Source organism: Colias croceus, chromosome 23 (genome assembly GCF_905220415.1).
Source record: "Colias croceus chromosome 23, ilColCroc2.1".
NCBI classification, from domain to species: Eukaryota; Metazoa; Arthropoda; class Insecta; order Lepidoptera; family Pieridae; genus Colias; species Colias croceus.
The window spans coordinates 5,792,189-5,804,198 of record NC_059559.1 but is presented as its reverse complement, the minus strand read 5'-3'; the positions used below and the strand labels follow the sequence as shown (position 1 = coordinate 5,804,198).

Here is a 12,010-nt window from a genome sequence, read left to right as displayed (position 1 = left end):
TTTAAATGGAACCAGAAATTGCCGTGTTCAGTCAGCGGCCGTTTATCTATGAAGTCTGACACAGAACGTTTAATTATTTTAAGACTTTTCATCTCGCTGAGGTCATGTTCATAAAAAATTGGGCCGATTATCTCTTCTCCACAAATACCAGCCCACACATTGATCGTGTTACCACGTTTCGATTTCCAGTATGATGTCCCGTGACGGTTTAACATGCCTGAAAATGTAAATGTAGATTCGTCCGTCCAAATGATATTACTTGTGAAGGTTGCGTCTCTATCCAGTTTGCTCATTAACCATTCACAATATGCTTTTCTAACTGGCATATTTTCGTCTGATATTTGTAGTGGCTGCTTTTTTATGTACTTAAATTTGTTACTCTCTGCTAACAATCTCTGCAAAACATTTGGCGGTTTATCAAATTTATTTGACGCCATACGTAAACTAGCGGTAGGGTTGCGCGCGAAAAAATCAAAGACTCTCTCCTTAAAACGTTCCTCCTTGGATAATTTGCTTGAAGATGATAAATAACGCCCTAGTTTTGGAATTATAGGTCCGTTTTCACGCAATCTCTGTATTACACCCATAATAGTGCCGGTAGAGGGGCAATTTCGTTTTGGATATCTCTCGGCATATGTTCTAACTGTGAGTGTAGTATTGTATTGACACTCACCATACAGGAGAAGCATGTCCACGTATTCTGAAGCCGTATACAACATCTTACAATGCTTTTAAAATTAATTTATATCACCGAACAAAATAAATACAAAATTGTGTTTGTATTTTATTTGTAATTGACATTGACAAGTAATCTGACATCACACAGAGTATATAACTTTTAAAAAATTATGCTGTGGTGTGTGTCTTTGTTCTGAGGGCTTTAATCAAGAAGCTTATATCTAATACACTGGAGATTTCGGTATGAACATTGACGTGTAACAAGAAAATATTGCCCAGTTCATGTTTTTTATCACTTTCACACCTAACTTGGTATTGCCACTGTTAATACGAAGTTTTCCCAAGGCTACTATGTATGCTGTAATATTCTGTGCAAAAGGTTAGTTTTTGTACATGAGTTTGTTGATAAATTGCCAACAACGTCATTCAGAAGCATTGTTGGATGAGACAATTATTATTTATGCTAAATAAACTAAGTATCTGAACCAATTATTAAAAAGCGATACTCCCTGATTATGGGTAGTCACCATAATAAAATTGTAGCAACTCTCACTTTGTCAATATGGCATGTGTGTCAAAAAAATTGCGTCGCTTCGAATATTTAAGTTAATATTGTTGCTTATTTAATGAATATTTTCCAAATATAAAGAATGCATTGTATTGTGCAAAATTGCAGAAGTGTTTGGACACCAAATTCTGGCACGGAATTTCACAGGCAAGTGTATATTTACGTTATTTACAATATTCCTCAATACTCCTGCATTTACCTGTTTAGAATCATTTCAATGGCAAAAATTGTCTAATTTAGCATCATTTTAGTAAGCAGTCATGTTAAATTTGTTATTTCCCTAATACTTTATCATTTTTCAACAAGTTTTCAATAAACAGATTTAACAAGTAAGGTAACCATGATGACGAGTTTTTATGGATAGCGAAGAGAATATATTGTAATAACAATATTATGATGAAAATTTAGAACACCATTTTAAAGATTGTTACTAGTAATGAAACAACACGTCATGACATCGGTATTGCACTCACATGTAGTTATAAGATTGTTCGTTTTTACATTGAAATTTATACTTTTTTAACTTACCTCATATTTTTTTGTTTTACGTATTTCAGCTTTCCAAAAAGTAAAATAAAAAGAAATATATGTGCCCATCAAGGTTACTGAGGATTACGACCCAGAAAAAAATACCTTTTGAAAAATAAACTTTGTAAAGTTAGCTGAAATTTGTGCAAGGCTGCTATAAACAGTTTTTCTTTGATGATTCTGGCTTGAAATTGACCCGTCGAAGCAACGCGTTTAAAAAGAAGATCTGAGTAGCTAACAATTTGGTAAACAGCATCTGATGCAAAACACAACTTTCCTCTATTTACAAAGGATGTTAATGCTATATATCGGTTCATATCCAAGCTTTGTAGCCAAAAGTTATTTATAACTATCATTCTATACCAATTAAAATTGTATGTACCTACCTATAAAGTATGACCATAATATTATAATATAAATACTGTTAAAAATATATGTCGTTATTATTTATAGACCATGATTTTTAGTTTTTTCTATTTTGAAAAATCCTGAATTTACAAACCAGCGTGGTCACTCGACAGAAAGAGACAAATAACATGACTGACGTCATTGAATGTCATAGTTTCTTGTTTCAAGTTAATGGTCATAGTGCAATCTCCAGTGTATTAGAGGATATAAGCTTCTTGGCTTTAATGCAGACATAGATTAAAATAATATAATGATTAGTTTTTTTTTAGATGAGAGTTAAGTGGAGTTAAAATACCACATAAAATACGAAATATAATTTTTAGAGTAGACTTTACTTTTGTGAATGTAATGTTTTGTAAGTATTTTATATTGTATTTTACAATTATTAGTGCAATAAAAATAAAAATAAAAGCAAAAAATTTATCTGGACTATAACTAGAGGTGGCGCGAACGCGAAAACCCTGTGATGACCAGTGCCTTTAAAAAAAAAGACGTGTGGCACTCGGGGACTGCCGCGGTAAAGCTATTGCATGCTATGCCTTCAAGCCACACCTCCGAGCCCGTCGGAGTGGGCAGCGTGAGGTTTTTTCGTAATGGAATTTCTCGATTCGGTCCCCGCGCTCAAGGCCCGCGATAGAAGCTATGCAATAGCTTAAAAATAAAGAATGTATTGTTCGACGAAATGTTAATGTTTTATGGAAGGGATAAAGAACACAAAATCGAGATTATTTATGCAACGGTGGTCATGAGTTTGGTATAATATAAAATGGACTATTTTTGGCATATTTTTTTTTTACTTATTCAAATGAAATGGCGACATCAAAATTGTACGAAGCACTGTCTACCTGTGTAATGTGTATAACGTGTGTATAACGCAGTTTTCTAATGAGCGTATACAAAGACTTTGAACATTACGGCCATGTAATAAGGTGCTAATTTCAATGAATGTTTACTACCTTCGCTTGGACGTTTTTTACCTTTTCATACGCGATTTGGAGACAAGTTTACTTTATAGTTAAAACTAATTTACTTTCAGGTACTGATAAAAAATAAGAAGTTGTTGCCGGTGGAGTCAAGTCCCACTATAGGCTTGACTGGCGCGACGTCCGTCCAAGGCGGGGCGCTTTCTTCCACATTCAGGTGAGAAACAATTTTAACCGACTTTAAAAAAAATTGTTGACGATTGTTTTTTTGTTACGATCTACAGGTCGCAGTCTAATTGTATTATTTCGCCGTTTACAAACGCTTGGCATTTTGTAATAATATGTCGAGAATTCGTAATCAGAAGTTTTTGGTTTGGACAAGAGGGTGGGTTAAATTAGGTTTGTGTTTTTTTTTTACTACACAGAAATATTAGCCCCGCAAAGTGGGACTCCGTCGGCTCGCGACCGTCTTTTTGTAGAATTTTGGAAAAAGTAAATCCTCAGCATTTTACAAAATGCCGAGCATTTGTAAACGGCAAAATAATATAATTTGCCTGCGACATATACATAATATTATGTATTATAATAAAATCGTAGGAACTAGGACTGTCAAAACTGTACATTGAATATTATTGAAGTGAAACTTTATTAAGTGCGTTGAGAGTAAAGATCGCGTCATGGCAATACTATCGGCGAAGGCGAAGTAAAGGCGACGATTTTGTTATCCTTAAATATTGTCAAAGAAGTTTCACTTCTGACACGTGTGCTCGGCACACTCGCTCTTTTTTTAAGAATACTTGGGGCATGATTTGCAATCGATAAACCCCAAAATAATATAGTTTTCATAATTTTTGTCTGTTTGTCTGTTTACAGTTTATTTTTTTACATGTCCGTGTTGAACTCAAAAAGTACTCTAAAATTTGGAGTAAAATCTATGGATTTCATGGATACTACATGTCGGATCAACATAATCTATACTAATATTATAAAGCTGAAAAGTTTGTTTGTTTGATCGCGCTAATCTCAGGAACTACTGGTCCGATTTGAAAAATATATATGATCACGCCAAGACCAATAGGAGCGGAGCAATGCGGGCAAAACCGCGGAGCACAGTCAGTAGATAATATAATACTATTCTAGATATTAGTAAATAGTACAATAATAATTGTATCCAGAGCTAACGGCCTACGGCAGACCAGCTCGTCTTTTCCTGAAGCGTCAAATAGGAACAGCTCCATAATGTCCAACCAGTCGGCTGGTTCCTCCATCACCGAGTACCTCTCTGATGAGGATTATGATGAAGATGATGAATTTGAAGGTAATTGTAGCAGCAGCAGTATTTAAATAGGACCACAATAAAAAATACTGACAATTTGAAAGCGGTTTATATTTTTGTCAAAAATATTTATGTACGGTTTTAATCTAATATTCCAATATTTTATGATGAAGATGATGAATTTGAAGGTAATTGTGAGCAAAATGGATGTATAGGTGAATCAGTTAAAAGTGAGAGAAAGAGACATGTTGTGGCGTCACGTCGACAGTAATTTATTATAATTTATTATTTATTATTATAACATACAAACGGTAGTTAGATAAAGTATAAAAAAGTATAAAAATCTTTATTGAAAAAGTTTAAATTAATACATTTAAAATTTTGGGGAAACTAAAGCCTGTGTTAGTTGGAAACTGTGTTACAGACTTTAGAATCCCTTCACAATTTTTGTCTTTTTCATTATATTTTAAGTTGAATGAATGTTTATGTGTGTGTGTGTGTGTGTGTTTGTGTGTGGGTGTGTGTGTGTTTGCGCGTGTATGTGTGTAATAAAATAATAATTTCTATTAAATATACGAACGTAATAGATTCTCTGTGGCTTCATAATCTAACTTGTTAAGAATAATTAATAGTTATTTTTTAAATTTATGATTTGAATATTTTTTAACTATTTTTACGTTATTACCAAAAAGGCCATTATATATCTTAGGTGTAAAGAACTCTGAACTTCTACTACCGAACGCAGTATTAAACGTTGGAACAGGAACCCGCTCCAATCGTTTGTCACATTGTGAGAGTGTCGGTACAACGTATCGATGAAATTTGCAAAGGCAGCGATATAACAACATTTTTCTTACTGTTAGTACATTACATTTTTGATATAGATCAGTTGTAGGGTGCCTGAACGGTAAACGATACATGACCTTAAGTATGGCGCGTTGTGAACGTTCCAATTGTATAAGGTTGCATTTAGGTGCACGTGCGGGGTGAGGTAAGTGTTTAATTTTGGCGGGAGGCGGAGAGTGTCCGTTCTGTAGCGTTTAGCTACTATTACCTATGTATTCTGTGGTGCAGTGTGCGAGTGCGGGTGCGCACAGGTCCCATAACGTCCCGCTATATTACTTGCTCTGTGGCTATTACCTAAAATTATTTTCTGCGCATCGGATCGTACGATATTCCGAGCCGCCATTAAGTTGATGATGAATCGTACTGTTTGTTACTAGCCATAGTTTCATTCAAACCAATGAATGATCAATCGATTCGAATATAATTGAATACAATGATTGATCTTTTGAAAAAAAATACGTTTTCAGTTCTTAGTTGGAAGTTTTCAACCGACTTGGAAAAAAAGAGGCGGTATGGTGATTCGTAAAATACCGTAGAGACACATTAAAATTACCGTGTTTATGTGACAAATTACCTTGCATCTGTTAAAAAAATACCTTATTATTACCGTGTAAAATAAAAAAAACTACAGAAAAATAAAAGTTTTATTTGAATTTAAATCAATTCTATCTTAATCTAAACTAATTTCTTCATTTTAAATCACACACAAACAACTTTTAATATGTTTTACTACGTCCATCAAACAAAATCAAGGACTATTTACAGGTAAGATAAATAAGACATTAAACTACCGATTTTAATTTAACTAACAGTTTACCATCGCACCTTTCTTATTTTGTCGTAACAATCGTTCAAGTTTAGGGACTTCCCCAGCCAGCGATGTCTATGATGGAATGGAAATAGTGTTGCCAATTTATGAAATTACGATCACGTTTCGATCTACGCATATTTAGTACCTACCTAATCAAATTTTAGTTTTCCATTTATAAATATAATTGCAAAAACGTGACACGGTAATTCGTAATGAAAAATACCGTAGAAAAGACCACGGTGTTACTGCAGACCGTGTTTTGATCAAAATTACCGTGCATCTACGGTAATTACCGTGTATCTGGTAACACTGGGCGGTATTGCAATTTGACTTAAAGAATTTGTTACCTCAGACTAACCCAACCGATTTTGATGATTCTTTTTTTTATGTAAAATCTGAAGCCCCCCATGTAGTCTTATTTAAAACAACAGCAAGTTTAGTGCTGGCAATTTGAAAGTGGTTTATTTTTGTGTCAAAAGTAATTATATACGGTTTAAATATTCCAATATTTTGTTCAAGAAAAAGAGTTGCACAAGATACTCAACGCAATGGAGGACAAGGCGGGTCGGACGTCTCTCTCCCTCTACCAGAGCTTCCGCAGGAGTGAGGGAGACGGCGATACCACTGGCAGTATGAAACACGCGGCCAATAGGAAACGTAGCAACCAGATTGCGAGGGAACTTAGCGATATGGTCACTTATGTTCAAGTGAGTATACTTATCTTAGAAAGATAATATTATAGTCTTATGTCTTTTTAGGGTTCCTTATACGTAAGTCTTAGTAATAGGGTACCCTTTTACTAAGACTTCACTATCTGTCTGTCTGTCTGTGTGTACATTTCTAGTTTTGTACGGAGCCCTTAGTATTCCGAGTCCGACTTACACTTGACCGATTTTTCCTTTAAACAATACAGTGTTTTATAAAAAATCAAATTAATTCTCCAAGTTACAGAAAACTATCCATTAATTTATTTTAATTAAAAATCCTTCCCCTTAGGTTGCCTGGTAGAAATCCATTAGTAGCGATAAGGCCATAGTATTTTCTAGTGTTTGATTTTACCCGAGTATTATACATTTAAAAATTAAAGACTTTTTAAGTTTTAACGGATTTTAAACGCGATTTATTCATTGTATCACTTTACAGCGAGCGTGGTCTCCCCGTGACCACGCTCGCTGTAAAGTGTTCGAAACGTCGGGAAAATAATATAATGAATAAATCGCGTTTAAAATCCGTTAAAAAGTCTTTAATTTCTAAGCGATAAGGCCACCTTTTATCTGTATAACATGTTGTCTGTTTCTTTTTTAAAATATTATGTATTTACTTGGTGCTGAATAAAGTGTATTTATTATTATTATTTATTAATTTCATGAATAACAGGGTGTTTCTTCAACATTATCTTTTTTTATTTCAGGCGATAAAATTCCGCGGTCTCAGCCCTCTCTCCCCGCGCAGTTCTATGAAACAGCCGAGCACGGTGAAGGAAACTGCACCTACGTGTAGTAGCTTTGAGTCCTCTGAGAGCAGTGATAGTGCTGGCACGGTAAGTTTATCATCATCATCATCATCTTTAGAGTCATCACCACCCGTATCGTCATCATCTCAGTTATCATCATCACCATCATCGTGACTATCATTATTTTAATTTGAACACCATGAATCGACTGACCGGTTGGCTTGGTTGGTAGTGACCCTGCCTTCCAAGCCAGAGGTTGTGGGTTCGATTCCCACCCGGGGCAAATATTTGTGTGATGAACATAGATGTTTGCTCTGTGTCTGGGTGTTAATCTATACATAATTTAATAAATCTGTAGAAGGGTCAATTCTGTACATTGAAAATATTGAAAAAATAAATAGGAGAGGGTGTTACTGGATCGATACCAAGCCCAAATATGTGATTAAAAAAAATTTTGTCTGTCTGTCTGTCTGTCTGTCTGTCTGTCTGTCTGTATGTTCAGGCATCACGTGAAAACTAACGGTTCGATTTCGATGAAACTTGGTATAATTATACTTTATTATCCTGGGCATAAAATAGGATACTTTTTATCCCAGAAAAATACGTAGAAAAAAAATAAATCGTAATTTTTCGCGTCGCGGGCGGAAGCTAGTTATCAATATAAGTATTTATTGAAAATTATATATGTATGTTTATCAGCCATCTGGTTTCCATAACACAAGCGAAAGCTTAGTATGGGATCAGATCGTGCTGTGCGTGAAAAAATGTCCTGAAAATATTTATTATCATCATTCGAATCATCACCACCCGTCACCAATATAATAATAAAAATATCGAAATAAGATGGAGTATTATTTTTTTAAATCTTGCTCTACCATGTTTTAGCAAATATTTTTTTATTTTATTTAATTTAATTTTTAATATAATAGTAAACAATATTTTAGCAACTACTAGGCGGTCAGCACACAAGAGGCAGGTGTCTCAACACACCAGCAGTTCATCACCCGTGTTACAGGTGTTCATCTGTCAACGAAGCGATAGCCAAGAAAATTTGCAGGAAACACCCCCTCGCTATAATAGCGCATACTGAAACGCAGCTCGTGCGTACATATCCGGCTGGGTGAGTCTTTGTTTTTATGTGTGTTTTATTTGATTTAATTGAGATGAATGGATGGACAAATGAATGGAAGTGTATTGAGATATATCTATTAATTATATTGTATATTGGTTTCTGAAATATCATGTTGTACCAATTTAAAGATTTCAATCAACCACTTGCTAATTATCAAATGGTAAACTAAATAAGAAATTAATTAAGTGACCTATACATGCACACATCCACTCCCAAACTTATTAAATCGACGAAATTGTTCTTGTACCAGTCGGAGGATACTCACACATTCATCAACTCATTCATTCACTCACTCGCTAACTCACTCACTCGCTCACAGGCTTCGGATAGACTCGTGAAACTTCGACCCAGTGCTATTCTGGTCGTGTGGAGTACAATTATTAGTAGCGCTCAACTATCAATCAGAAGACGCAACTATGTTACCGCTATCCCACTCACTCACTAACTTACTCACTCACAGGCTCCGGATAGACTCGTCAAACTTCGACCCAGTTCTCTTCTGGTCGTGTGGAGTACAATTAGTAGCACTCAACTATCAAACATAATACTTAGCTATGATATCACTATCCCCCTCACTCACTCACTAACTCACTCACTCACTAACTTACTCACTCACAGGCTCCGGATAGACTCGTCAAACTTCGATCCAGTACTCTTCTGGTCGTGTGGAGTACAATTAGTGGCGCTCAACTATCAAACAGAAGACGCAGCTATGGCGGTTAACGCGGCGATGTTTGAAAGTAATGGCTGCCTTGGGTACGTTCGCAGACCGAGGGTTATGTGGGATCCATCGCATATTGCTTATAGACGGTGAGTTTTATTTATTTATTTTGATTTTTGATGTGAAACTTCTTTATCGGGGTTGGAAAAAAATTTAGTGTAACATTTTTTCGTTACGCGTGACATTTTTCCGTTACGCGCCATCTTTTTCTTATCCCTACCACGCGTGATTCGACGTATTTCTGTAAATAAATAAATAAATAAAATAAAATAAATAAAATCTTTATTTTGCTTTAAACATGGTATTCAATGGTGAATGGTGATACAATTATATTAATAAAGCACAAACATGTTCAGCCAATACAAACATGCAAAAATAATTAGGTACCATAAAGGAGTTAATGGTCTGTTCGGGTTGAACTTTCCATGAACTCCTTTATGGTATAGAAGTTTTTTTCATTAAGCCAAATAAGAAGATGTTTTCTAAATTTATAATCATTACACGTCTTTAAGTTATTTGGCAGATGATTGAATATTTTAACGGCCATCCCCACGCAACTTTCCCTGTATTTGACGATACAAGGGTTCTCTCGTAAAATTAATTTATTCGGATCCCTTCGTGATCTCGAGTTTAGTTGAGAGGATGTTTTAAACAAACTACTATTTCTAAAAACAAAGTTGCATATAGTAAATTATTTTTTGAAAATAAGGTCATAAAGAAGTTTTACTTCTTACGTGTGTACACTAGTACACGCATACATTTTTTTTTTATCTTATTAGTGTAATAGATATTCAGATAAATACTACTTTCAAGTTAGCTAGACATTCATGTACTAGTTTTAATAGCGTATTTAATTTGATGGGATTCAAGTTGTGTGCTAGTTATGATATTTTTTTGTTGTAATGATATCCCGTTATATAGAAACGTTTAACAAATTAATTAAAAAACCAATTTCCAGTAGAAATGTTTAATTGATTTGATGGGATTCAAATTGTGTACAATTAAGTTTAAATTTCAGCTTCAATCGCATACCTACAAAAGGTGTTCGATGTTATTCAAGCTTTTTTACTAAAATTTATGATCTTCAGGGTGTCCCACTATTGGTATACTAAGCGCGAAGGGACTTATAGTTTTGCATACACTGATCACGTAAAAAAAATACTTAAACAACAAAATAACGTTAAATTTTTTTTTGCTAATTTTTTCTAATTTTTCTTTGCTTTTTTTAATTTAAATCTATGTTTCCTTCTCTAGCTTCGCGCAGCCGGCATATACCGCTTCACAAATGTGAGCATTTTGTCTATAAAAATATAATCTTAAACGATATCTCACGTGCGGGCGGCAAATTTGGGTGTGTTGCTTGGGGTGAATAAATAAAACACATAGAGTTTTAAGAATTCATCTATCCGAAAAAAAAATGCGTCTGGAATTTTATAAGTATTTTTTACGTATTCAGCGTATGAAAAACTATAACCTCCTTTGAGCGTAGTATACCGAAAGTGGGACACCCTGTATATGATATTTTTAAATTTATTTCCTAAATTAATAGTTTAAAATTCCAGCTTCAATCCCATGGACAAAGAGTTCGATGGGATCCACGCTGCCCACCTCACGCTGGCCGTTATATCGGGGCAATATGTCGCTGAGAACGTGTATTCGTTCTACAACGCGTATGTGGAGGTCGAAGTGCTTGGAGTTCCAACTGATTGTAGGAAGATAAAGACGAAAGTGGCCAGACGGAACGCGCTGAATCCTATATGGAATGAGACGTTTAATTTTAAGGTGGGATTAGGGAAATTAATCATATTGTAAATGCGAAATTGTATTTATTTGTCTGTCTGATTGTTTTCCTTTCATGTGACCACGCAGTGATATTATAATATGTTTTGTTTTGTATCTCGGGATAGTTAGGAATATAGAGAATAATATAAGCTACTTTTTACAGCAGTAATATATCCCCATTCTCATGATGGTCATTAGAAAAATATACCCCCATCTGTTTGTAAGCTGATAAGCAGATATATGGTGGCAGATGTTTTTTTTTTTTTATATATAAATTCATAATAATATTAAAATCAGCCTTTGAAATGATGATGGTTCATCTAATTAACTATATTAAGTGTATTTTTCTAATTCTGGATCTAAGACGATGAGAAGATCCGTTAGGTATGTACCGAATCACTCTGAAATTCATAAATTCTGATAGATGGCGCTAAACAGACAGTTACTGTTCATTTTTTTGAACACGCGAGCAAAACAGGCAGAAAACTAGAAAGGCATAAAATATCCCAGTTCAATGTGTAGGATGGTTTCATAATTTAAATGTATTTGATTGGTTGGAATTTAAAAAAAATCAAGGAAGAGAAAAAAAAATACTTTTCAGACATAAAGTTATTTTTTACCGATTTTTGTAGACATTATTAAGAACTAAAGTTTAATCTACATTTAAATTGAGTATTTGAATAAAAAAAAATATTGATTTTTTTATGTATTTTAAACCTTATTATAAATAATAGTGATATTTAATGCAAAAAACTCCAAAAAAATTTTTTTTCAATTAATTATAAGCAATTAAAAATTGATGAAATTTAAATTAAAATCACGTGACTATAAACGCGCCATGGCTGGTCACCATAGATGTGACGTCAAAATGTTTTAGTTGTATA

General features: G+C 34.2%; 1 protein-coding gene across 1 annotated transcript in view; it reads left to right on the top strand.

The window, feature by feature from the left end:
• LOC123702315 (1-phosphatidylinositol 4,5-bisphosphate phosphodiesterase epsilon-1-like) overlaps positions 1–12,010 on the top strand; it is a 181,197-nt gene that overhangs the window by 158,845 nt on the left and 10,342 nt on the right. The window contains exons 26-32 of the mRNA XM_045650030.1: positions 3,219–3,322; positions 4,281–4,423; positions 6,558–6,745; positions 7,450–7,578; positions 8,436–8,611; positions 9,242–9,433; positions 10,907–11,126. Of these exons, the coding sequence (XP_045505986.1) occupies positions 3,219–3,322; positions 4,281–4,423; positions 6,558–6,745; positions 7,450–7,578; positions 8,436–8,611; positions 9,242–9,433; positions 10,907–11,126 (1,152 nt within the window). The remainder of the gene's footprint in view (positions 1–3,218; positions 3,323–4,280; positions 4,424–6,557; positions 6,746–7,449; positions 7,579–8,435; positions 8,612–9,241; positions 9,434–10,906; positions 11,127–12,010) is intronic.